At 38.6% G+C, this 27,457-nt stretch overlaps 1 protein-coding gene across 1 annotated transcript in view; it reads right to left on the reverse strand.

The window, feature by feature from the left end:
- Positions 1–27,457, reverse strand: part of il11ra (interleukin 11 receptor, alpha) — a 71,683-nt gene that overhangs the window by 12,989 nt on the left and 31,237 nt on the right. Inside the window, exon 2 of the mRNA XM_047372596.1 lies at positions 24,598–24,694. Coding sequence (XP_047228552.1) covers positions 24,598–24,694 — 97 coding nt within the window. The remainder of the gene's footprint in view (positions 1–24,597; positions 24,695–27,457) is intronic.

Genomic DNA, 27,457 nt, shown 5'->3' on the forward strand with positions numbered 1-27,457 from the left:
ATTTGTTTATTGCCAGACCCACCCAGAGTCAGAAAGGTTTACAAGTCAATTTAAAAAAATTTCAAGACAAGTCTTTTAGGGGAAGGTCCAACTCAAGTTTCAAGTCTTTTGCCAAATCCATAACATCTAGTGCACCTTTAACCATGCATTGCTGCAGGTGAGGATTTTAAACATATACAGTTTGTCCTCAGACCTAAACTACCACATAAACAACTGAGAAATATATTTTACCAAATAATTCACCTTCCAAAATCACTGCGAAAGGCTCCTCCTATTTTAAAAAACGATCAAATATTATATTTACTCTAATAGAAAAATAAAAGAAAGAAATTAAAACCTGGTAATGCTGAGTTTCTGAATAAATCTGACAAAGTGTTTTTTTGTCTAATGACATAGGGCCTGATCTTCAAAAAGTCATAATAAGGAGCGCTAAATCGCTTGTGCAAAAAGAAAATTGCTTGTGCGGTCTAAAGATTGCGTGCGCAATGGACAACAGGTGTAAAGGTGGTGCAGACTACCCTATTTACATGAGGTAATTGTGTGTGCTACTGGCTGTCACAATAGAGTCAGAGAGCAGAGCGGCTGTAAAAGAAAATTGAAGCCATGCTTGTTAGATAACATGGCACAACATTTGTGCGTGCCTTTCAAGAGTGCTAAATATAGACAAAAACAACACCCGCAATCCGTTTCAGGTTTGATAAATTTTAATTATATTTCAGGGTTTCCTCTAGGATTTTGTGGCGTCATGCTGTTGAAAACGTATCTGAAACATTACGCATGAAGGTAAAAATTATATTAATTAACTACATTAGTCATTCAGATGCAACATATGTCCGCTCCAAGTTTCTTGGAGCCAGAAGAAAGCATGTTCATTGGTTGACCCGGCCGGAGCAAGACGGACTGGAATGGAACAGAAAATTGGAGTTGTTCCGTAATTTGACGGAGAACGACGGAGAGCGTGTCCGTCGACGGTGACGTTCGGATTTTTTCCTTAGCCACGTCATCCATGGCTCCACAGTGTATAATAAGGTTTTCTAGAGACAGGCGCTTTTCTGTGATTGCAAGAATATTCTCTGAGATATCAGACACCACGTTACTGGTACCAATCATAACGTCTGTGTTTTTCTTGTTGCAGAAGTTTTTAATCCCATCCACAGCTGTGTTGCCCACTATTAGGGTTCTTGGTCTGGTGGGGTACTTTTTCTCTGGCAGTTTAGGAGAAGACTGTTTAGAATGAAGGTTGTTCTCAAACCTTTTATTGTTCTCAGAAGATGGATAGTTTTCCTGGTTTTCATTCTGTAGTGGGGCAAATCTTAAGTCAACAATTTACAAAATGTGTGCCCGCTGTTCCGCTGATTTTTCACACCCAATTCGATTTGACCCTTGCTTGTAGATCAGCTTTGCACACGCAATCCAGTTTGTACATGTTTTGTACATGCAAAGTTAACATCTGTGTATCTCTGTCAGAGAATTTAGGTGCACCCTTTCATCAAACATTTTGACAGGTGGGCGGGACTTCCGGTGAGGGCGGGACTTCCGGTGGGGGTCATGTGGGCGCCATGTGGTTGCCATGTGGGCAGGGTAGGTGTGTCCAAGGGGCGTAACAGTGGATGTTGATTGGTTGTCGTCATTAGGGGCGATACCTTAAATGAGTCAATTAAAACACAGGGGTGTGTTTAAGGGTGTTACGGGGGAAGGCCTTAAATGAGCCAATTAAAACACACAGGGGTGTGTTTAAGGGTGTTATTAATAATCTGTATGTTTTTTCAGGCATTAATACATCTAAAAAACAAAACAAAAAAAAAGACATGCATCCTTTTATATTTTTAAAGGTATAATCAACTTAATGTTGACCTATCACATGAAATCCTAATAAAGGAACTGTGTAACCTGACAGAATTGTAAGTTAATTTTGCTTTACAGCAGGACCTATTTGTTGAATATATGAGCCAGTCTAAATCCGTTCAAAATAGAAAAGACCTAAAAAAAAGTAAAAAAAAAAAAAAAATTGTGCTTCACTACATCGATGGAACGAGAAAAACCTTCAGCTTCTGCGTCAACATACTGGAAAAGCAGCTGAAATAGGTAAGACGAATATGAGATTAACAGAAAAAAAAAGAACTTCAGTATACTGTTTCCAAGTTACAAATTGACTCTAGCAATGATGTGTTTGTTTTTGAATCATGAGAGACTCCATTTTAGGAAAAAAAAAAGTAATGATAATTTTAGTTACCTGTAGCTTTTCTAAAAAACATTTTACTTTTTCATCTTAGAGTTACAGGGTTACAACTGTTAGGGGCGATGTCAGGAAGGGGCAGTTACGTCTGTTTCTTAGATAACATATCACCTTTGAACTCAAGAAGGGTTTTGTAAAGGAACTGTGTAACCTGACAGAATTGTAAGTTAATTTTGCTTTACAGCAGGACCTATTTGTTGAATATATGAGCCAGTCTAAATCCGTTCAAAATAGAAAAGACCTAAAAAAAAGTAAAAAAAAAAAAAAAATTGTGCTTCACTACATCGATGGAACGAGAAAAACCTTCAGCTTCTGCGTCAACATACTGGAAAAGCAGCTGAAATAGGTAAGACGAATATGAGATTAACAGAAAAAAAAAGAACTTCAGTATACTGTTTCCAAGTTACAAATTGACTCTAGCAATGATGTGTTTGTTTTTGAATCATGAGAGACTCCATTTTAGGAAAAAAAAAAGTAATGATAATTTTAGTTACCTGTAGCTTTTCTAAAAAACATTTTACTTTTTCATCTTAGAGTTACAGGGTTACAACTGTTAGGGGCGATATCAGGAAGGGGCAGTTACGTCTGTTTCTTAGATAACATATCACCTTTGAACTCAAGAAGGGTTTTGTAAAGGAACTGTGTAACCTGACAGAATTGTAAGTTAATTTTGCTTTACAGCAGGACCTATTTGTTGAATATATGAGCCAGTCTAAATCCGTTCAAAATAGAAAAGACCTAAAAAAGTAAATAAATAAAAAAAATTGTGCTTCACTACATCGATGGAACGAGAAAAACCTTCAGCTTCTGCGTCAACATACTGGAAAAGCAGCTGAAATAGGTAAGACGAATATCAGATTAACAGAAAATAAAAGAACTTCAGTATACTGTTTCCAAGTTACAAATTGACTCTAGCAATGATGTGTTTGTTTTTGAATCATGAGAGACTCCATTTTAGGAAAAAAAAAAGGAATGATAATTTTAGTTACCTGTAGCTTTTCTAAAAAACATTTTACTTTTTCATCTTAGAGTTACAGGGTTACAACTGTTAGGGGTGATGTCAGGAAGGGGCAGTTACGTCTGTTTCTTAGATAACATATCACCTTTGAACTCAAGAAGGGTTCTGGTCTTAAAAACATAGTCTTTGCAGTTGAGATAACACTGTCATGTTCTGGTATAAATACTGTGTGTAAATGTTGGGGCTCTGTTTCATTGGTTAACCTCAGTGTCAGGGTCTTCAAATGCTGAATGTCTTTGAACCATAACACTTGTTGCATTGAAAAATACCAGTACTGACAAGAAAAAATGTCGGTAAATATTTCAGGAAACCCGGAAATTGTGGCTTCTTCTTCTGATAATTCACAAAAGCACAATGACATCTTAAAACGTAAGTAAGTAAGTAAGTATCATTAAATGCATGTGAATGTTCTCAAATTTTGTTTATATATATTGTTTATATATATATATATATATATATATATATATATATATATTTGTTTCTTTTGTCATAGAACCCACCGCTGATGACCTTGATGATTTCATCTTGACACAATCAGATTATGGTAAGTAAATGTTAAATGCAATAAAATATATATATATATATATATATATATATATACATTTATATATTATAGTTAACCCTTGACAATGTTTCAATTTATAGATTTGATGAGAGAGGTAAACCCGAATGATCAAGTTGGAGGGTTCAGCGGCTGGAATCGACAGTCAAAATTAAGAAGGCGAATTATCTCCAAACAAGAAAAAAACGCAACAACTGAACTTTCTTTTAACACAGAAATTAAAACTGATTCTTTGAATACCCCCCCGTCAATTATCATCATTTCCCCTGAAGACACACCGGATAAGTTACCAGCACCACCAGAAAGTAAGTCCTAAGAACTATCTATTTTTTCTTTGAGAGTGAATGTATTTTAAACCTCAGATAAAAAACTGTTTACAGATTCGACTGAGAGCTCTGTGGAAGACATAGTTGTCGAGCAGGAGCAAGGTAAGGATATAAAAATTAAATAAAAACAATATATATATATATATATATATATATATATATGTATTTTAAGCATAGTTCAATAAAATGTCATATAAACCTGTTTACAGATACATCCAAAGATGCCACATTGAATCCGCCCACCAGAAGGTCGCTTTTCAAAGATCAAGACAGCTTTCAGCAGAACGGCACCGTTTCAGTCCAACAAGAAGTGAAATCTGGAGGTTTTACCGCAAAGAATCGGAGTAAGATTAAAAAAAAAACTTGTGTATTTTAAAAACTATTTTCGTTTTATTTATGAACGCTGTGCTGCGCAGCGTAAGATAACTTTTATTGTCTTCTGTTTTTACAGAATATTTAACCCCGGCCAAAAGACAGCGACTCTCTGCGCTACAAAGCAGAGCAATGCTAGTGAGTGGATTAATGAACGGTACGTTTTAATTCATACATACATACTGAATTAATTTGAATTCCTTTGTTTTTTTTTGGTTTTTTTTTCAGCTTTAATGTGATTATTTCAATATATATATATATATACATATTTTTATTTATTTATTTATTATTATTTTTTTTTTGTTCATTCTCCTTACAGAGGTAACGTTGATGGTAGGACAGATTGGCCACAGAAACGGACAACGCAGGAAGACAGTCTCTACAGCCTCACGGAATCTTCGTAATAAGGCCTAATCGTTAACGCTTCTGGCAGCATGTCAGATTCTGTTAAAGAAGCATTTTGGCGACATCAAGGTGATTTTAAACTGTCACACACTGTGACTTTTTTTTTTTTGATTTTTTTTTTCTGTAGGTTAGTTTTATTTTATTTTATTTTTTCTTATGTTCATAGAAATGGATAACCGAATCAGACTTGCCCTGGATGAAATAAGAAATTTAGTTAATGAACTTAACGAAATTCCCGTTAATGCAGAAGTAGCAGATAACATCGTTTTAAATGCATCTCCTGCTAACAGCTAATCAATCAGGCTCTTGAAGATTTAAATAGAGCATTGTATCCACTCAGCATTGAGCAAAATGATCCACCTGACACTCATCAGAATCCTTCTACGTCACACGCCGCAGATCGGCACAGTGACGTTTTAAATGTAATCAATCAGGCTCTTGAAGATTTAAATAGAGCATTGTATCCACTCAGCATTGAGCAAAATGATCCACCTGACACTCATCAGAATCCTTCTACGTCACACGCCGCAGATCGGCACGGTGACGTTTTAAATGTAATCAATCAGGCTCTTGAAGATTTAAATAGAGCACCATCTCCACACAGCAGCAATGAGGAAAATGATTCACCTGACAGTCATCAGAATCCTTCTACGTCACACGCCGCAGATCAGCACGGGGGTCATTTCAATACGGACGTAGCAGTTAGTTCTGATCAAATAGGACGAAACCCTCCAGCCGTGGTTGAACGTGAACATTTTAATAACCATGAAATAAGGAGACCTTTTACCATACCGCCGCCCTGTCCAACTAACGTTCCAGATTTAGCCGCATTCTATACAGACATCATGCGTATTATCATTGAATTAGCCGACGCTGCGAGATCGTTAACCAGACGTAATGACGTTGTGCAGCTGGAATTAGTGGGTGAAAATCTCAATCGTCACATCACATTTACTGTTACAGATGATGGAAATATGATCCTGCCTGCTTTTGAAAACTTCCTCGACGATTTAGTACAATCGAATGCAAATATACCTGTAGATAATAACATGGAATTTGTTCTTCAGGTTGTTAATGACCCAGCAGGAGGTTCTAAGCGTAAAGCTGCAGGAACGTTAGACTGTGAACTGTTTAATAAGAAAATGCGTCATTTGTATATTATAAACAATACCGGTAATCAGTTATGTTTTGCAATCAGCCTCGCACACGTCTCTGATCCTGAGCTCACGGATCGCCGTGCTGTAGAACTGGGGAGGAGATGGCAGCATCAGGCAGGCCTCGACGAGCAAACAGCAGTTACTTTTAGTGATATTGGTAAATTTGAAACCATTCTGAAGAGAAAAATTGTAGTGTTTCACAGAACCACGGGCTCTACTGCTCTGTGTAAATTTGAGACCAGTTTCCCTGATCGTTCAAACGCTCTGTTTTTGCTGTTATTTCAAGGTCATTACTATGGAATAAAAAATCTCAAAGGTTTTATGGGGTGCAGATATATTTGTAATTACTGTTACGCCAGCTATGATAATGCAAATACACACCATTGTGAAGGTTATTGTCCAGTGTGTCGAACATATAAATGTATGCAAGAGATTAGCAATCTTGTAAGCTGTGCAGGCTGTCAAAGAATCTGTCGTAATTCCTCATGTTTCAGTAGACACAGGGAACCGCCCATCAGAAATAGTGCTGAAAGGCCTATGAGTGACTGTGAGTTGGTAAAACTGTGTAAAGTATGCAAACGGATATACGTTATTCCAATCAGTAAACCGAATAAACCACACGTGTGTAATGTAAAATGCAGTATTTGCGGTGAAAATGTACCCCCCAGCCTAGACATTACATGCGATGATCATAAGTGTTACATTCAGCCTTGCAGTGCAATTAATCAGCTTGATGATAAACTGATTTTTTATGATTTCGAATGCCTCGTCAATGAGAGCGGCGTGCATACCCCCTTTCTGGTCTGTGCTAAAACGTTGAAAGGTGATGAATGGTACGCGTATGGACTGAATTGCACCCAAAAATTTCTCCTGCATTTTAGGAGGCCGAAGTACAGAGGCTTCACCTTAATAGCGCACAATGCGCGGGGGTACGATGGTTACCTGATCCTCAATGCAATGCTGCAGTTAGGCATTAAACCTCATCTCGTCATGGTAGGAAGTAAACTTCTCTGTTTAACCGACCCTGATTACAGGTTAAAATACATTGATAGCCTGTCATTTATGTGCATAAAGCTTAGCGCCATGCCGAAAGCGTTAGGCTTTACCGATCAAAGCAAGGGTTTTTTTCCCCACCTATTTTCCTCTGAACAACGTCTCCAGTATGTGGGGCCTTTTCCTCCTCCATCCTGCTACGCTGTAGAACGCATGAGTCTTCAAGAACAACAGGTGTTTAGCAGCTGGTACAGAGAAGCGAGCAAAGAGGTCTTTGACTTTAAGAAAGAAGCTATTCGTTATTGTAAAAATGACGTTGAAATTCTTTTTCAAGGATGCGTAAAATTCAGAGACGAGTTCTTTAAGGAGACAAGTGTGGATCCGTTTAAAGGTATCACAATAGCATCAGCCTGCATGAAGGTTTTTGTAACCAATTTCCTTCCTCCTCAAACCTTAGCCATTCCATCACCTCTGGACTACAGACGTAGCAGTAAAACGTTCTCCAGCGCGTCCATTCAATGGCTCGGCTGGATTGCAGACAGCAGAGCCATATTTATCGAGCATGCATTAAATAGGGGTGAAAAGAAAATCGGGCCATATTCAGTGGATGGGTATGCAGAGATTAACGGTGTCAAAGTTGCGGATGAATTTTACGGCTGTTTTTTCCACGGCTGTAAAAAGTGTTACATGCCTCATGACAAGTGTCCGTTGAGAGGGGTCGCATTTGAACAGTTTTACGCAGCCACTGTTGAGAGAAGCAAGGTGTTACAAACTGTGTACGGCCTTCGTCTCGAAGTCATATGGGAGCATGAGAGGATTGAAATGAAAAAATCAGACCCTGGGGTGATCAGCTTTCTTGAGAAAGTTAATGCACCCGAACCGCTATCCCCCCGGGATGCTCTGTATGGTGGTCGCACCTGTCCTATGAGGTTGAGGTACACAGCGGAACCGGATGAAACTGTACACTATGTGGATTACACATCTCTGTACCCTTATGTAAACGCCAACTGCGTTTTTCCCCTCGGACACCCCACCATCATTTACAAAGATTTTGATGACCCCAGCAGCTACTTCGGTATAATCAAAGCTGTGGTCTACCCACCACGTAACCTGTTGTTCCCTGTTTTACCTTACAGAACATCCCAAGGTAAACTTGTGTTCACTCTCTGCCGCACATGCGCTGAAATAAATAACCAGTCAGGTCCCTGCGTGCATAATGATGAGGACAGAGCTCTGACGGGAGTTTGGGCAAGTGTAGAACTCTGTAAAGCGTTGGAGTGTAGTTATCGTCTTGCTAAAATCACAGAGGTGTGGCATTTTGAAAAGAGAAGTGATACAATTTTTAAAGGTTACATTCATTGCTTTTTAAAGGGTAAGCAGGAGGCTTCAGGCTATCCGTCTGAAGCAGTGGATCAGGAGAGTAAGTCAAAGTATATAAGCGACTACAAACAGCATCAGGGCATCCAATTAGACCCTGAGAAAATCGAGATGAATCCTGCCAAAAGGCAGGTTGCAAAATTGTGTTTAAACAGTTTTTGGGGGAAATTTGCGCAAAGAAGTGATCTGTCTCAGACCACAGTCATCACTAACCCTGAAGACTTTTTCAGCTTCATGTTCTCGAGTAAATACAGGGTTAACTATTTTCATTTTTTCAACCCTGAAATGTGTGTAGTGCAGTGGAACTACAGCAAACGTGTCATATATCCACCAAGTAAGACAAATAATGTGTTTATAGCAGCATTCACCACCGCTTATGCACGTTTAAAACTTCTCAGCAGCATGGAGAAGTTACAGGACAGATTGATTTATATTGACACGGACAGTTTGATTTATGTGACAAAAAGTGGTGAAACTCCTCTGGAATTGGGGAATTATCTGGGTGATCTTACTGACGAGTTAGATGGTGACAGCATTTCGGAGTTTGCATCAACAGGACCCAAGAGTTATGCATACCAGACCAAAAACCGTAAAAATGTAATGATACGTGCTAAAGGCATCACTCAGACGCATGAATGCAGCGAGAGGGTCAATTTTGACAGCATCAAAGGGCTGGTCGAGGGCTACTTACAGGGGTCAAGTGAGGGTGTCATTGAAATCCCCCAGCACACGATCAGGAGGGATAAAAAGAGATTCCGTTTGACAAACGCGACATTTCTTAAAAAGTTTCGACTGGTGTATGATAAGAGACGTCTTTTTTCTGACGGGACAACTCTGCCTTTCGGTTATTAGAGTTGAAGAAGAAATAAAATTAAAAGTCACATGGATTTACAGGAGATTGATTTTGATCCTAGATTTAGAGCCCCTTTCTCATGTATGATAGTTGGACCCAGCGGCTGCGGGAAAACTTTCTTTGTAAAAAGTATTTTACAAAACTGTAATCATGTCATGGATATTGTTCCAGAAAATATTGTATGGATTTACACATCTTTTCAACCCATGTATGCTGAATTGCAGAAGATGAATAAAAATATTACCTTTGTGGAAGGATTGCCTCATTCTTTTGAAGATGAAAACCTGTTTCCTCCTGATCAGAATCATCTGATTATTCTAGACGATGTTATTGCTCAAGCCTCAGATGATGAAAACGTGATGAAGGTCTTTACCCAGTTTCGTCACCATCGTAATATGAGTGTTATGATGTTGACTCAGAATGTTTTTCATCAGGGAAAGTTCAGTCGCACTATTAGTTTGAACTGTAATTATATGGTGTTGTTTAAGAACCCGAGAGATAAACTCCAGCTGAATATACTGGCCCGCCAAATGTTTCCATCTCAAAAGGATCTCTTCTTGGAGAGTTTTGAAGACGCAACGAGAGAAGCTCATGGATATTTAATCATCGATTTTACGCCTACCTGCCCAGAACATTTCAGACTGAGAACGGGGATACTTCCTCAGCAGTGGCCTGCTGTGTACGTACCCAGAACAAAGTAAGTCATCATGTCAGCGCGTATAAAAAGGAATTTACCATTATTCAGAGCTTTGTACCAGGCCTGTCCACAGAAACGTAAAGATATTCTCGCACACTGCTCTCCCGACTTTATTCAGGCTCTGTGCGAGATTGCACTGAATATCCTAAAAGGTAACATTAAACTATCACCCTCTCAACACCGACAATTGAAGAAACAAAGAAATATCATCAGATTGTTGGGTGATAAAAGAACCGGGATAAAAACTAAACAGTTGGCTCTCAAAAAGCAACGAGGTGGTTTTATTCTGCCCATCTTAACGGCTCTTGCACCCTTGATCGGTGATCTAGTGGGTGGAATCATCAGGAGATAATGTCTCTCAGAACATCGCAGAAGATGTTTCTCATTTCCCCTCATCAATTCAAGCGTCTGACCCAGTCAGACACGTCCATCAGACAGATGGCGGAGGAGAATTTGGATGCTGAAATGAGAGCGATATTAAACGAGCCGGGTTTGACTTCTTATGAAAAAATCAAGAGATACGATGCTCTTCTCCAGAGGTATCTGACTTTACTTAAGCAAGGTGTCAAAGAAGAAAAACAGCGGGTCAGTTTAACGCTGCAGCGTGACACAGAGGTTCCTGAACATGAGCGGTCCCAAGAAAAACAAGGCCCAGGGCAGGACGAGGCCCCTAAGGATCCGGTTCTTACGGAAGTACTGAAAAGCCTTCCTAAACACAATCGTAAAAATGCCGAGTACATTTTGAAGAAATTATCCGAAAGAAGTGAGAGTTGGACTTCGCGAGGTGAATTTGTATTTAACGGAAATATTATAAAGGGGTCCCACATGATTGATTTGTTGAAAAATCTCATGCTTCCGTTTAAAAAATCTGGAGCATCACAAACCCGAGGATGGTCTGATTTTCTACACTCCATGTCAGAAGTAAACATACCTATATCTTCAGTCATTAACCCTTATGCTCGTGAAGAATATAGACGTTTCAAAACAGAGGGTACATCGATTGAAAATGGGGGTACACCCCCCAGCGTTAAGCAGTGAAGAAAAAGAAGAAGAAGGCAGATAACTCATTCTCCCTACTGGTCGAGATCTGAGCTGGAAGATCCAAAAAATGCTGATGGGAGATCAAAAAGGTCTCTTCGTAAGACGACACTACCACCCCGATGGATTACATTTTCACCATAAACCGTTATAAGAAAAATGAAACATGTAGTCTATTTCTTTTATTCAATAAAATATTTATTGATTATATTTTTCAAGTCTAACTTCGTTCTCTACTTCACACACTAACATATGATATCATTACACAAATATTAAATCATAAGAAGAAAAAAAAAACAAACAATGAAAAAAAAAATAAGACATTTTAAATTCCATAACAATCCAGAAACATCTCCAAAGAGCATCTTCCGTGAGTATAAAATGTACAACTTTGATTAATGACACATTTCTGATATTTTTTCACAAAGTTAGATACCATTAAATCATTCTTAATCACATCTCCGGTGTATTTCGACAACACTTGCTGCATTGATAATCCGCACGCTCTATGACATAGATAAAAAATGCAATGGTGACCGCACACAGTGGACAGAGTGTTTTGAAGCTGATTATTATGATACAATATTTTTGAGGATCTGTCTTCTAAAAATTTTACGATGCTTGACGGGTAGAACTCGAAATCCGGAGAGAATCCATAAGAGTCAAAAAAGCTGGATTGACCATTCTCATCCAATGTCAGAGCTAGCCAGTGTTCCCCCGGCATGTGTGAAGGATGTGTATTCACGATAAAGTAGGCCGGCCCTGGGAATTTGTCAGCTAGCAGCGGCAGCTGGTCGCACGGCCACACACCGCAAAACAAATCTCCCAGCAGATGACGCATTAGGCTCTCAATTTCATGATTATTCATGCCTGATTAGATTAATAATAATCCACCAGCACACGCCTCTTTGAATCAATCTCTAAAATAGAATCATAACAAGCGTAGATGATCAGCGTGGTGGTATATGGCAACGGGTTTCTGAAGCGCATTTCCAATCTTAAATTCCCACTGGAAACTGGAGATAGAGCATCTGTGTCCTCACCCGGGTTAAGATTAAATGTGAATAGAGAGTATCCTTGATTAAATTCCTGACGTGTTATACTCAGTGGAAGATCTTTTAGATGTCGTCCTGTAGCTGTAAACAAGTTGTAATACTCTCTCACTGAATGACCTTGGTTAAAATTTGGCTGGAAGGCTTTAGCAGGAATTTGTCTGCCATCCTTACACAAAGCTAAATATTCCATATCAAAATGATTAAAGTCAAACGGATTGAGATTGCGTGTTCCTGTAAAAGCGTCATGATCCAGTAACGCAATCACCACATACTTGGGAAAGATGCCTAAGAAAAGATTCTCTTGGTTGCATACCCTTGAATTTTCAGGGATGGAATATGTTTTTACATTCACACGTGAAAGTGGATACAGAGCATTTGCTTTCATTAAAGCTGAAGCGTGCCCCAGTCGTACAGCTGGAGAGACAGTAACTTTTTTGATAAAAAGAGATGCTCCTAATATCCTGAGTTTGTAAGTGGAGTCTCTTGCGGCCATGAGACAAAAGGCATCGTTGGCTCTTGTAAGTTTAATTTTAAGGTCAACAGAGTTTAAAAGAAGTCTCTCGCAGAAAAATATGTCTGCATGCAGGGGGCCTAGGAGATGTACCTCCCTGGAATTTGCCGTAAAGCCTGCTCTGCTGTTAAGACCTTGGTTAGGGCCGTTAGTTGTAACAATAGAGTTCAGAGCACCTGCAGTGTCTTTATAAAAAAGACCGGAGCTAAACTGGGTTTTTAAAGAATCCTCAGAAAAGTTTAACAATGTCTCAATCATGGCTCTATATGGATGTGTAGCGCTGGATTGTGAAATCATTCGATCTCCGAGAGTGACGTCACACTGACTGAAGATGGTGTTTAACGGGTAGTTGATGAGCCCTACAGGTGCATCATCTGGCAGGTTTGTTCCATTCTCGTTAGTAATTTTCACTCTGAGATGCAACAGCGTATCGTTGAGATCCAGATACTTTTCTCCGTCTCCCGGAATGAAAAATTCGATCGGCCCTCCATCAGTGATTGCTGATAAAGGCTGGATCTCGGTGTAAATTTTATCTTCGATCGATAGCTGCGTCATCGGGGCAGAAAATAAGTCCAACTCTGCCAGCGTGCACTCTGATGATTTGTTATGTAAAAGAGCCATTATTTAAATATATCAAAACTTGCGGATGACTTCCTTCCTCTTCGTTTGTCAGCTGCGACTGATCTCCTTTTTCGCGTTTGTCGTTGTTTTTTAACCGTCCTTAAACGATCACCAGGGGGTCTTGTTCTGGGTCTTTTGGATAAAACCATAATTCCTGAACCTTCTTGACCGTCGATGTGTGTAGAACCACTCATTTTACTCACGGCTCTACCGATGACATCCGAAGCGATATTTGATGCAGCCGCTTTAAGATGGGGTTTTGCAATTGCAAATCCTTTTTTAACCAGAGGGGATACGAAGCGGAATAATTTTGAAAATAATGATCCAATTCCGCGTCCGTACATGACCGGGGCCCCATAAAACCCTTGCAGATTACCGCCTGATTGACTTACATAGTAATTTACAAAGCGATTTGGATCACGTCTCAGACTTAGATGTGCCATGTTCTCTCTTGCCTGCTTGATGCAGTGTTGAATGACCAGCGTAATATGAATGATAACCAATCAATCTTAGAGGTTATATACATATCTCTGGAATAGTTTATACAAATAAAATTTATCTCGGGCTACGTTGTGATATCACCGGTCTGAAGTGTAGTCTTATGACGGTCTTTCCATAGACGAAATTTACAGGAACGTTTTGGTCCGATTTAATTTCTATATTGATATTTTCAATATGTCTTCTGGAGACTGGAAGGTAGTGGGCGGGGTTAAACGTCTGAGTAATCATATCACTGAATGTGCCTTGTACTTTGACGGTCCGCAGTAAAGGTGCAAAAGTGTCGCCTACTATTTGTGGGCTGACCACGTCGCTGTAACAGTATAGGTGATAGAAACCAGCCTTTATATCCGCCGGAAAAGGAGCCAGTTTTGGTTCAGAAACATGAATCCATTCCCCTGGTTTCACGCCCATCATATAAGCTAGAGTGCTGAAGAAGCGTATTTCATACGGACTATTTGCTCTAAATGCAAATCTCTTTTGAACTTTGCTGAATTTAATGCGTAAACCCGATTTCAATTTTTTGAAAAACATTTCCATCTCTGTCTCGAGTTGAACAACGCTGTTATAGTAGCCACTTCTGATCCTTTGCGTATTGATCTCCACATCACCAACCTTCCTCCATTCAAAGTAGGCATCATAATCCGGTAAATTATGCCATGTATGAGGGTATGAAATCTCGGCTAATGCAACCATCCATTGGCCTTCTAAATCAATATGTTGAGCTAAATTTACACGGAAACTTGAACTGGTATTATTTTTAAACACTTCCATGCTAGCATTAGATGGAAGAGTAACGTAAAAGCCATCATCCTCTACCTGACGGTTCATGATGCTGTGTCAACTGTGAGGTTTAGTGCAAACCTTTTTTATACGTTTCGAAGTTCATCAAACTTGATCCAACTGTTGAATTTCTCAGGCCAGTTTTTCCAGCTTACAAAAACCTGTTTGACTCCCTTGACCGTACGTCGTTTTAATATTTTTTCCACTTGATACATCTTGTCGTTAAATATTTTTACTTTTTGAAGTTCCTCAGCGTAAAAGGAACCCTCGATAGGTTCTCCATCCAAATCTTTGAGTTTGTATACAGGAGGAGAACGGGGTATCCGGTCATAGACTGTAAACACTTCATCCGTAAAACTCTGTTCGTATTTTTTGTCAAACACTCCACGGACCTTGGATATTCTGACAAGATCCCCTTGTTTAAACGTTGTCACTGAGTCCTTGCAATATCTGTTGGACTTGACATCATACAGATTCTGAAACACTTGAAAGGCATTTTCTGGGGTCACTTCCATAGGGCTCATTTTAATGCTGGAGTGGTAGGAATGGTTGTAGCTTCTAGCTAGGTTTTGCAGTACATCGACGTACCGCCGGGTATTGTTAGCTGTAAAATATCTCCACATCCTTGTTTTTAATGTGCGGTTAAATCTCTCGACCACTGAAGCTTTTGCTTCACTCGCTGTGGCAAAATGTTCAATACCGTGTTTCTCCATTAAAACTTTAAATTTCTTGTTAAAAAATTCTTTACCGGCATCAGTCTGAAGTTTTTTGGGGATCTGACTTTCTGTAAAAACTGATTCAAATGCCTTTACCACCTCAGCGGCTGTTTTCCTCTTCAAAACTCGTACATACGCCGTTTTTGAAAAGATGTCAATGACTGTTAATAAATAATTATAACCATCATTTTCCATGGCCAGAGCTTGCATGTCACAGAGATCAGCCTGGAACTGCCTCAATGGTCTGGTGACAAAAACTCTGTTTCTCGGGAACTTTATTCTTGCAGGTTTATGTAGAGTATAGGTATCTTCTCCTGATAAAAAATCTTTAACTTTTTCAACCGCAACCTTCTTTCCCGTTTCATCTTGCATAACCCTCCTCAGCCTATCTACACCCCCAAAACTTCCCAGATTTGAAGGGCTATAATATACTTTCTTCATCAGCCGTCTTCCTGCCATCTCTGCCTTATGCTCACTCTGCCGATTACTTGTTAAATAATGAGAAAAAACACACAGGAGGGTAGATTTATCCTTATTTTTTTTATTTTTTTAATTTTTTTATTTAATATAAACAAAAAACAACCAGAAAACAAAATCAGATAAAATGCAGATGAATTCAAACACTACTAGCTTTTTAAACAACACTTTTGGGAAAGGTTACTATGTTCCTACTTTAATTGTATTTAATAGTAAAAAGAAAAAAGAAGAAAAATCATATAATGCAGATTAACTAAAGTACTGGAATACTAAAAAAAAAAAAAAAATGATACAACAACAAGTCATCAAACATGTGAGATCAGTTTGTCAGTCCATAGCACTCTGAAACAGAGTTAAGTTGTTTGAGATGTTTCTCATCGACCATGCGATCATAAACGTGCGCTATTGCACTGTGGATGCCTTGTACCGATTTCAGTTCATATAAAACCGTCTTGGCAATCGTCTTCACTCTGAAGTCATCCGCTTGTATGCTTCGAAGTACCAGAAGATTCTGAATAGCAGGAATGAGTTTGGGGGTTACGAGTCGTCGTACGATGCGTTGAAAGTTGACTTGGTAATAATCCTCCCCCAGTACCTCCAGGCAATGGTGTTGACGCTGGCTTGGGTGGTTCGTTATACATCCATAGCAGGTTTCTCTGAGATAGTTCAAAGAGGTTATGTTGAATAAATGAAGTATCGCTGTTTTCACCGTATTGATGAGGGTGGTTGAGAACCAACCGTCAATTTCGTCCTCCTGGTTACTCTCATCCTCTGCTGAAGGCTGAGGGTCCTCCATCAGTTCCAGGGTTTGTGTAGGGGCTTCGGTAGAGGGTGAGTAGCCGGTGGCTACCTCCTCCTCCACGACCACCTTCATGTCTTCAGGCAGGACATTCGCGTCTACAGACTCAGCCATGAATAGCCGTGATGGTGAGCAGAGGTCTGGAGAAAGCGGTAGATATTTCATGTTGTATCCTGTAGGTGATGCAGGACTGTAGTGGTTCTCTGAGAATGAGGATGTTGAGGTGGATGGTGAGAAGAGGTCAGGGGAAGGCGGATGATATGGTCCAATGTTGAAGCTTTCATCGTGCTCAGGAGAGAAGTGGATCTCTGCTCAGTGGTTGTAGAGATCCCTGTATGGTGTCGGTCCACTCATTCTCATGATACGATTCTCAGTGTCTGTGAGCTTGCAGTTATCCCCCCCCGTATATATATCATAGGAAGGGGCGTGTCCTCAGAAGAGGGTTCGTTCTAAACGTAAAACAGGAAACGTCAGCGTTTTTTTCACTGACATGACATCGATCCAACTTCGTGACTTTTGGAAAAGGTCGGAAAGACGATGTCCAATTTCACTCATCTTCTCTGCCCAAGCTTCAAACGGCAGAGCCAGCATTGTCTTGAATACGCCGCAGTCTTGATTGAAAGCCTCCAACACAAACAGATCTGAGGGACTTGTCCGGTTGTTCCTGCGTCTGCTTGCCCGAAAAGACCAGCGGCCATTTGCTGTGGTTTTTGACCCCCACACTGCGCTAAAGAGAGGTTCTCTCTCAGCTATTTCAACATCGGATGGTATATGAAACATTCTCGCCCGTTTTACAGGTCGAGGAGACAGTTCATTTTCTTCTTCTTCTTCTTCCTCCCTCTCCTGCCTTGAGACTGTTTCAGGGCTATCATTAAGGTGCGGGATTGCAAGCTTTAACACAGCCCAGTCGCTGTGGGTGAGTGTACACAGAGCCAGAGATCCATTAAATACCTCGTCTTGATCCAATTGATACAGGCAAAGCTCTCCTATTTCATACATGAAAATATAACCCCAGCTGCCAACCAGGCCATATGGCTCCAAAGACCATTCTTCCTGCAGAGTCTTGAACGGGGGTCTTTGTACCCTGCAGATGTAGTATGTTGATTTCTTAGGAGCATTCAATTCACGGGATGAATACTGGTAGACGGTCACTGGGGTTTCGCACAGAACTGACATACCTCTTGGCCGAACCGAGGTCTGATTTTCAACCATGGTTGTTGAAGTTGATTTTGGATCCTCATCATCGGTAGAGTATGTCACGACGGGAATTCCGATAGGTATCTCCGTTGAGGAAGTATATGATGCAGTTGCTTGTTCATCATCATCATCTTGGCACGCGTTGCGTTTCTCCTCCGCTTGACGATAAACTCTCTTAACTCTAGCCATTGTTGAACGGGTGTTCTTTTTTTCCAACGAATGCTGCATGTAAAGTGCAGAGTTTTATCTCTGTATTTAAAGTAAACACTAAGGCACGCCCTATTGTTTTCATTGGGTTATTCAAGGTTTAACGATGCTTACAAACACACCCCCTCTATTTTTAATTGGTGCTGATGCCAAACAGTTTCCGATAATACCATATTTGTCTTGTTCTATTTATAACAAACACACCCCTGTGTTTTAATTGACTCATTTAAGGTATTGCCCCTAATGACGACAACCAATCAGCATCCACTGTTACGCCCCCTTGGACACACCACCTGCTTGACCACGTGACCTCCTGCCCACATGGCGCCCATATGGCCCCCACCGGAAATCCCGCCCTCACCGGAAGTCCCACCCACCTGTCAAAAAGTTTGATGAAAGGGTGTACTTAAATTCTCTTCTGTCGTTGTATTGTTCACTCCTTTTTATTAACAATTTTCTAAATCCAAATTTAAAAACTTTGTTCTCAATTGTCAATAAATAATACCTAATGAACAAGGCAAATCGTTATACGGTTGTCAAACTTTTGTATGAACGGAACAGAAAGTGCTTTTATTTTATTAATTTCAGTTTACAAGTGTGCTTGTAAAGTCACAGCTAGCTTAGCAGTGAGAGAATGTTGGAGGTAAGTTATGTTTATTTTGTTTCCTTGAAGTATTTTAACAGCGTTCTGTTGGAAAGACATTATGAAGCTACAGCTAACATGAACAGGTTGTTATGAGCGATTACCGCTCAAAATCCATCGGTGTCAATGGGTGTTTAATAACAATAATCAAGTGCAGCCTTTCAGAGTAAAACATGCGCAGCAGCACACCACCTGTCATAGCTGTAATCTATAGCTTACCAACCAGAGTGAGAAAAAAACTGTTAATAAGACTCGAGTCTTAGACCAGGAATCCAAGTCAAGTCTTAAGTCTTAAGGACACTAGTCTAAGTTAAGTCTGAAGTCTTTTTATATTTTTGCGACTTAAATGCGATTTGAGTTGGAGTCTCAAACCAGATGTGTCCGAGGTGGTAGTACCAAATGTAAATACAAGAAGCAGATGTTGTGCTCTGAGCTAATAGAAAACATTGGGAATTTAATCATCTCATTAGTTTGTTTCTCCGCACTATGTCATGCAAAATTATGTAAGAAGCATACCGAATGATTTTAAAACGTCATTCACTATACATCTTGAAAGTTGCATGGAACTTTATGCTTTAAGAAAAAGACATGCCACCATTGTTTTTAAGTTTGTTAACCGCATCCCACAATGCAATGTAAACCTGGATACGGGGAGGTGTTTGGCATAGTCTTGCAGCATTCACCTGGTAGCTTTCTCCAATCGAGGTCGAATCACATTCAAACAAACTTCTCTAGAGCGGTCTCGGTACGGTGGTTTTGGTCTGCAGCCTAGTGCGATTGCTGTGTTCACACCTACACAAAAGAACCAGAGCTAATTTTAAACGGAGTAAACACCCTGGGTGTGGAAACACCCTTAGTTGCCCAACAGCTGAATCTAAATCTAACCTAACCTGACCAAAGTGCAGTTTTGGCCATTGCTCCAGTACCACAGACTTTAACTGGACCCCATGTGTTTGGGATGGTAGGACAAAAACGCATTTTTCCAAGTGCCTAATGGTTGTAATAGCCATCTCATTCAAATATTTCTTATTATAAGATCTATTTTGTCCCTGAAGACATGCACACAAATTAAAGGTTGGATTTTTATTTCCATTGTGAGATTACACTGCTGCAATAAAAGTTTGATTTATTTTAAGAGTTTTCACATATCTTTAATCAGGAGTGCTACTAAATGTGACCAGCACTGTATAGGGTAAATGGCTCCTTTAGTATTAGAGTGAACCAGATAAAGCACTATACCTTCATAAAAATCAGTAATATAAACCAACTGTTTTAAATCATTCAAGAATTAATATGAAACTGTTAATGACACCAAAGCTGACAAACAGAAAAAGCCAAATGTAGCTCAACTGCAAAGTTCAACGACTTATATCACGACCACATAGAGAAATCTTCAATGCCAATGCTTGCCAACTCAAATGAAATTGAAGCGTGGTGTTGATTTAAAGGAATAGCAAGTGTAGTGTTTACTTGAGCAAATATTTGTGGTGGCTGTAGTAATTTGCAAAGAAGATATTCTATCTGGTGTATGTGAGAGTATTTGAGCACATGTTTAGCTTGGCTTTGTAATGTGAAAGCTGGCTTTTACGGCAGATCTAGAGTAAAAAAAGAAAAAAAAACAGCATAATCTGGGCTGCCAGTGTGCCACGCAAACAGCTCCATTAATTCACAACCTCAGCCACTGAGGCATACACACTCCCTGCTGGCCTCTTTTACCATAGTAACAAACAATCTACCCCAAGTTTTGGGTCTTTAACTTTTCTTTAATTTATTTTTTTTAGAAAAACTGCTGATTTGCAGAGAAGTTATTTAAAATACTAGTACTACCTCAAACATTGTTCACAGCTGAATTAAACTTGTTTACCGCAGATCATATACATACTTGGTTTTCATTAGCAACTTGATTTAACGTTTTGTTTTGTTTTTTCTAATTTTTAATTCCTTCTGCTGTTGGTGGCAACATGAAATGAGGCAGCTGGGAATGAGCTTTACAGGGACTTTGTGGCACAGATATGAATGATGAAATGGGAGGAGAACAATGAAACTTATTGAGACTTACTAAAGTGGAATACTGCTGTTAATAATGCTGTGGTGTGTAGGAAATAACTGATCACATATGACAAAGACATGGTCAATAAATTTCAAATTCCAAGATGAATGTTATGTCACTCCAAACAATGCTGTGAGGTAGGAATTTGTACATAAAACACTGCTACTAACAGTGAGAATGGCAACTCGGTGAAGTAGAAAAATACTTAGATCTTTGAGTGCTGCATCGGCCCGTCAAGCAGTCAAACCACTCAAGCTGAAAATTGGCTAATTCTGGTCACCTACTCAGCAGTTGTTAAATTTTCTAATTCCTAAACCTACTAACTGAGGTTCAGTTAGTAGGTTTATAGGTTAAAACATTAACACATTAAGGAGGCAGAAGAATCAAACACAACTGTACAGATAATAATTCTCACTGGAAGCAATGTATTTTATTTTCTAATCATTATGGAAATGTACAGTTGCACCTAAAACTATTTGACTGCCACTGCAAATTACATTTACTGGCAAAAATGCAAAATTGTTTAAGTGTTTGCAATAAACAAACTAAACAAGAACAGGTCAAAATGTCAGTTAAACAAAAATCATCATAAAAGCACCCAGGTGCAAATCCGGTTTGGTCTCAGGCACACAAAAGGCTGGGGACAAGAGATGCCCTCATAATCTCAATTACCCTGCTGGTAGACTTCTATTAAAGAAGACTGAATGCTCAAACTGAAACCTGTGAAGTTAAAAAATAAGGGTATAACATAATCTCAGGGTATATACACCTATGCAACCAGGATACTGCAAGCTTGGTACTTTTTGCATTTTCCATTGAACAGAATTGTTTTTCATTTGGTGTTTTATAGGTTATAGGCCAAAGAAAATGTCGGCATTTTGGAGAATTATATTTTATGGTTCATGTTTACGAGAATATTTACACTTTTTATATGTACCTATGCCTAAAAATCATCTAGCAGTTGTGCCCAAACATGGTACTAAAGAGTTAAAAATGAATCTAGAGGCTTGCACTGTGTACAATTTCTCAATTAATTAGGGTTTATGTGTGGATTTGTTTGTCCCGAATTAGGCCATTATTCTTTCTTTTTGTTTCATTTTCTTTGTCAGTCTCTCCATTTCCTCTGTCTTTTTATTTAGAGCCTCTCTCAACAGTTTTAACTACATTTGGTTTTCTCCTTTCGCCACTTGAAATGCACACACTCCATCCTCTCTCTTTCTGCATACGTGTATGTGTGTACCTGGGGTCTTGGTGCAGCACAAAGAGTTGGCTGGTCTGAATGTGTGTATTCATGTTTTATTGGCAGTGGAGTACATTATCCCCCAAACTCACAGCGTTCCACTCATATCTGATTCTGCCTCTGGCAGGAGCACACTAACTTGTGTGCAAACACACACATACAGACATAAAACCGCCCGTCCATTTATACACAAACACACATCTATGCACACAGCTCCACACACATGTCCACATAGCGACGTGCACAGAAAGGCTTCAGGTTTGCCTTGACATTAAAATCGGATGACAAGGCAGACACAGAAACTGCAAAGTATATGAAACTTAGTACTTTCAAAACAATAAAAAGGACTATGGAACTGGAGCAGGGTAGAATTGACTGGGAAGAGGGAACTTCTGACAGCCTAATATGAAAGTTGGCTGGCCAGATTTTCATTTCATTTTGTTCACAGATTACTACTGGAAAGAAAGAAAGAAAGAAAGAAAGAAAGAAAGAAAGAAAGAAAGAAAGAAAGAAAGAAAGAAAGAAAGAAAGAAAGAAAGAAAGAAAGAAAGAAAGAAAGAAAGAAAGAAAGAAAGAAAGAAAGAAAGAAAGAAAGAAAGAAAGAAAGAAAGAAAGAAAGAAAGAAAGAAAGAAAGAAAGAAAGAAAGAATGAAAGAATGAAAGAATGAAAGAAAGAAAGAGATTTGACTCAGAGGTTAAAAAAAAACTACTTCAACAATAGGACTCTTGTTTGCCGACTGCCAATGTAAACGGTTAAAGAAAACAAGATTACATCAAGTGAGGTACATCACTAAAGACCTCATGGAGTCAGCTTAATAAACAACTAGTTTTAAAGCTGTAATGTTTACTGCTTTAATGATTGTGGCTGCCGACAATGATCAGCTGACAGTGTGACAGAGCAGAAGCACACAGTACATTGTTTTCTTTAAGCTTTTAGGTAGATAAGCTATATAAGATTTTATTTTGCAAAACAAATAGCATAAAAAAGCAGAACCAGGCATTGTGTTAAAGACAGAAATATAATGAGTTAAAATACTCAATCTTTAATATTCAACATCTCCGTAACAACCTTGGACACCTTAGCTGCAATAAAAGCTTAAACACTTCAATAAACCCGCATTCACTTTTTGCAAATGCATTAGAAAAGGGTCATATGGGCAGCTACATTGTTGGATTACAGAGTGGAGGGTGTTGGGTTTGTGTATCAGGACTTCAGGTTTGGTTATCTATCCATCGAAGTCAAATGAGGGAAAGGCAGGGAGCAGCTTTCACAGGTCGTAGGTCAGATTTGCAACATGCTTTGAGAAATGAATGATTAGGAAATTATCTTATTTTCCTGATATTTATACAGATTCGGCCTATCAAAGAACCTGTTGCACCCAGGACTGCGAAATAAAAAGTTGTGATAAAATTATATGTGATAAACCCTGTTTTCAGGTTGATTCAAAGTGAGAAAAAGAGGTTGAAAAACATAAGTTTGGATTTTCAAAAGAGAGGCTGTGATAAACTCAAACTTAGATTTCAGGTTATTCTCACATTGGATAATTTAGCTTATTGTCACAGTAAAAACAAGCTTTCAGCAGCTGCTAAATGCGGACATGTAATTCATGACAAAGGGAAGAAAGATCAGGTTGGTAAGAAAATAAAATATCTGGACAGTTTAGCTGACAAAGAAATTACAACGGTTTCTTTTCGCAGTTTGTGCTCTCACGTGTGCACATACCTGACTGTGCAGATATGCATGCATGAGCATTGGCACCTGATTGTGTCATAAAATGGGCGATCAAATTTAGAAACACACATAACCATTGGTCAGTTGGCTATGTCCAAATGTGTGTTTGTCAGCTGGCTAGCAGCAGAGGACAAGCAATTTTCTACAAACCTGGAAAAGCACCTTTTTGGTGGGTAGGAGGTTCTGCTCAAACTACTAACACATTTACTCACCACGTTTCTGCTGAACTCACGCTTCCCCACAACCAAACGCTGAACACCAAATATGACTGTTTTTCATAATTCTCTCTCACTATCATTGGGATTTTACAATGGCAAAACAAAGTGGACCCTACAGAATTATCTTTTATTGCATCTTTTAAACCATAACAGTATATCTAAAAGCTGTTGTTTATATGTTGTTTATATGTTTTTGTATCATGACTTAAGGCTATTGTGCTATCAAGCTGTTGTGCTGTAATAATAATAAGTTTCAACCGATGAATTGAAGCTGCAGGTGGAAAATCATCTGTGGAAAATGATGGAGCAGGAACGATGGAATGTACCGTTATTCATTCAACAAATCTTTAGTAATATAGGGTAATATAAAACATGTCTCGGACTGAACAGCTGAATTACCGTTCCTGGGTGGGTGTTCAACGTTATTGCATGTTACAAGTTCTGACCTTGTAAAATTGCTTTCAAAAAACACCAAAGAAAAGCACTGGAGTGGTCATTAAGAAAAGAAGACTGTATTTTACAGTTTCTTTCATTCTTATATTGAGCCATATATGAGGTAAATGCATAGAGTGTAAAGTCCCCAAATAGGTCACTGATCCTGTCTGATCACATTAGATCCTCAACAGAATGAGTCTCTGTTGTTATGCATAGGTATGTGCCCAGACAAATGTGCCGCCACATATATTTTCATAAAAATGTAGCTGTCAGTTTTGTTTGCAAAGGCAGTGTATGTGAGTGTGTGAATATGTGAGTGTGTGAAGGTGTGTGTGTGTGTGTGTGTGTCTGTATGTGTGTGTGTGTGTGTGCATGTATTACCTTCATCAGTCCAAATCTGAGCACAGCTGGGATGCAGTGACCAAGACAAAAACCAGATGACCGTGAGACATACAGGACTGGACAAAAGGCCTGGCATCTAGAAAGAACAAGGAAAACAGATGGAGGAGGAGGTAGTAAAATGGTTAAAGGTTATTTAAAATTTATTCTACTGCAGGAATCATGAGTTTGTCAAAGAGAAATGTTCTGTAAATAATTTATATTTCCCGTTTATACTTCAGAAAAAAAGATAAATAATGATGACTGGATGAAAATAGTTCTGACAGTTCTGTATCCCAAGATTTAGGGCCTCAGGAGTAGAGAAGGCTATGACCAAACACTGGAAGCTCTTTGAAAGAGCTTTTCAACATTAAAGAACAGACTTGTCATAACAATAGATATAGACAACATGAAAATAATGACATAAATACATAAAAAAGCATTTTATTTGTGGATAAATAATGTGAGAAGAGTTATTTAAACCTTTTACAATTAAACTAATTTAAAATGTGCAATATTGTTATGGTTAAAATTTGAAAAGCAGCATATTTACAGCAATGACCTTTTACAGAATGGACCTGTCAGAAAACTATACATTTGATTCATATATAACCAACTGAACAGTTTTCTGTGAAACTGCACAATGCTGAAACCCAATGAGACATCTTCCGTGGGTTGACTAACAAAGCAAAAAGGGCTCACTCTTTTCATCTGAACAAAAACAGGATTCTTTTCAATGTCAAATAGGTCTATAATTCACCAAGAGCAGAAAGATATAAGCAGAAGATGGGAGAGACATTTAGTTCAGAAAACATCCATATTTACTTCTACAAATGAATCATAATTAAGGTATCAAAACATATAATTCCTCACCACCCTCAACTGCAGAGGGAGATTTTCTTTCACTGTTTAATCATATTAGACTTGTTTGTAACAGAAGCATTTCTTCATGTGGAGTACTCCTGTCTGCCTTCAAAATGTATCACAGCTCACCCATATTACTTTATATTCAGCACTAATTGCAGTCAGTAAATAGGAGTTATAAACTCTTAACAATAAAAGTCAAATTATGCAGAACCTTTTGAGGTTTTAAAAACACTGTTAAATTACCCCACAGGCTGCTTAAAACAGACAAATTAATCTGCTATCTAATAAGAATCTGGTGTAAAAGTTCCTTTAAGTGAACACACTTGGGTTAAAAGACAGTTTAGTATCATTGGCTGGTCTTACATTAGGGCGATATGGACTTAAAATTGTATCATGGTATATTTGTATTCCTTTCTGCAATGACAATAAAAGTATAAACAAGTATAATGAACGTTATATATAATAAAATGTATTAATTACACATTAATCACATGCTTTATGATTTTATGACAATCACTCCATACAAATGGTGTCCCAAAAATAAAATCATTATCATTATCAATAAAATTATTACCAGTGTCAAAGTATATAAAGACTTAAAAAATATTACAGTTTATAAAAAGTAGAAAATATTCCATCCAATCCTAACCATTTAACTACATTTTAATGAGAAGACTAATAAACTGCTAGTGTCTGCTCCTACAGACCACAGAGTAAGACACCTCCTCCTCTCCCCAACCTGTTGCTGCACACTGCTGGTCAACAGGCAGACAGATGGCTGCTAAACCTTTCTTTCATTTATTGGAAAATATTTCCAAACACAAAAATCAAGGACAGTCATAGTGTGGTCACCAAGGGAGTACCACCTGTAAATCCTATTAAGGTAACGATTTTAAAAGTACAGTTGGCAAACAACAAGAGGCATTTCTGTTAGGCAGCACAGTGCAGGCTAGTTACTCAAGCAGACAGCCAACTAATTAACCAGCTAATATCAAGCTATTAAACTTGTGTTACTCTATAATAAAAACACCAAAAACATAATTTATCCACACAATAAGCTCTTAAAACTTAAATTTAGCATTGATAAAGCAGGCATTTCAAAACATCAAAAATAAATGTTATAAATAACATTACTATAAATGTAAAAATCAATATGTTGTATCATTTTTGCAGCAGTATAATCGTTTCTTATTAAATGAAAGTAATAGATCATGGTAAATATTTATGTTTTAAATCTTTTAGCTGATGGTGTGAAGCGGGCATTCTTACCTGAGGATATCATATGTGAATCTTGTACGAGTCCATCCCTAATAGGTGGTAACCTTATATCTGTTATGGAAAATTCCCCGACAAATATCAACCTGATAAATGCAGGTACTGAAATGAGATTCTGTAGAACGACAATACCTGCAAAGCATTTCGCTCTGATGCCCCTTACAAAGATAATCAGATAATAGGAGAATTTTGAATGTCAACTTACAGGCACTTGAAATGATCATTGAGGTTTAGTGAAAATAACACTCCAACATGTGGTTTATAGCATCTCAGCCAAACAGATCGTCTGTTTGTATAAACCTTAAAGGTGTTATGTTTGAGGCTGCCAGCTTCTAAGCAATGTGTTACATCTTAGTCACTGATTCATAGTGTTTTTAAAGGGTTATTTACAATATACTATAAAGAGGAACCTCAAGATAACTTGACATCAACATCTGGTCAAAACAGAAATAAAGCTGTCAGTTTTTCTTTGTTTTAGCCACACAATTTGCTAATCACTTTTCTCATCACCAGCATCTGTAAATGTTTACAAAACACTTTGTCACAGTTTGATTCTATTACAGCTCACATTATTTCAGTTTGACCCTATTAAATAAACACCAACCCGTGACCGGTCCCATGTATCATGGGTTAAGTCACAATAAGTCATTTCAAATCCCTGCAGCCAAGCTTTTCAGACTTACTTTGTAATCAAAAATTAAATTACAAGTTCAACATGTTA

This window comes from Girardinichthys multiradiatus, chromosome 8, assembly GCF_021462225.1.
Source record: "Girardinichthys multiradiatus isolate DD_20200921_A chromosome 8, DD_fGirMul_XY1, whole genome shotgun sequence".
NCBI classification, from domain to species: domain Eukaryota; kingdom Metazoa; phylum Chordata; class Actinopteri; order Cyprinodontiformes; family Goodeidae; genus Girardinichthys; species Girardinichthys multiradiatus.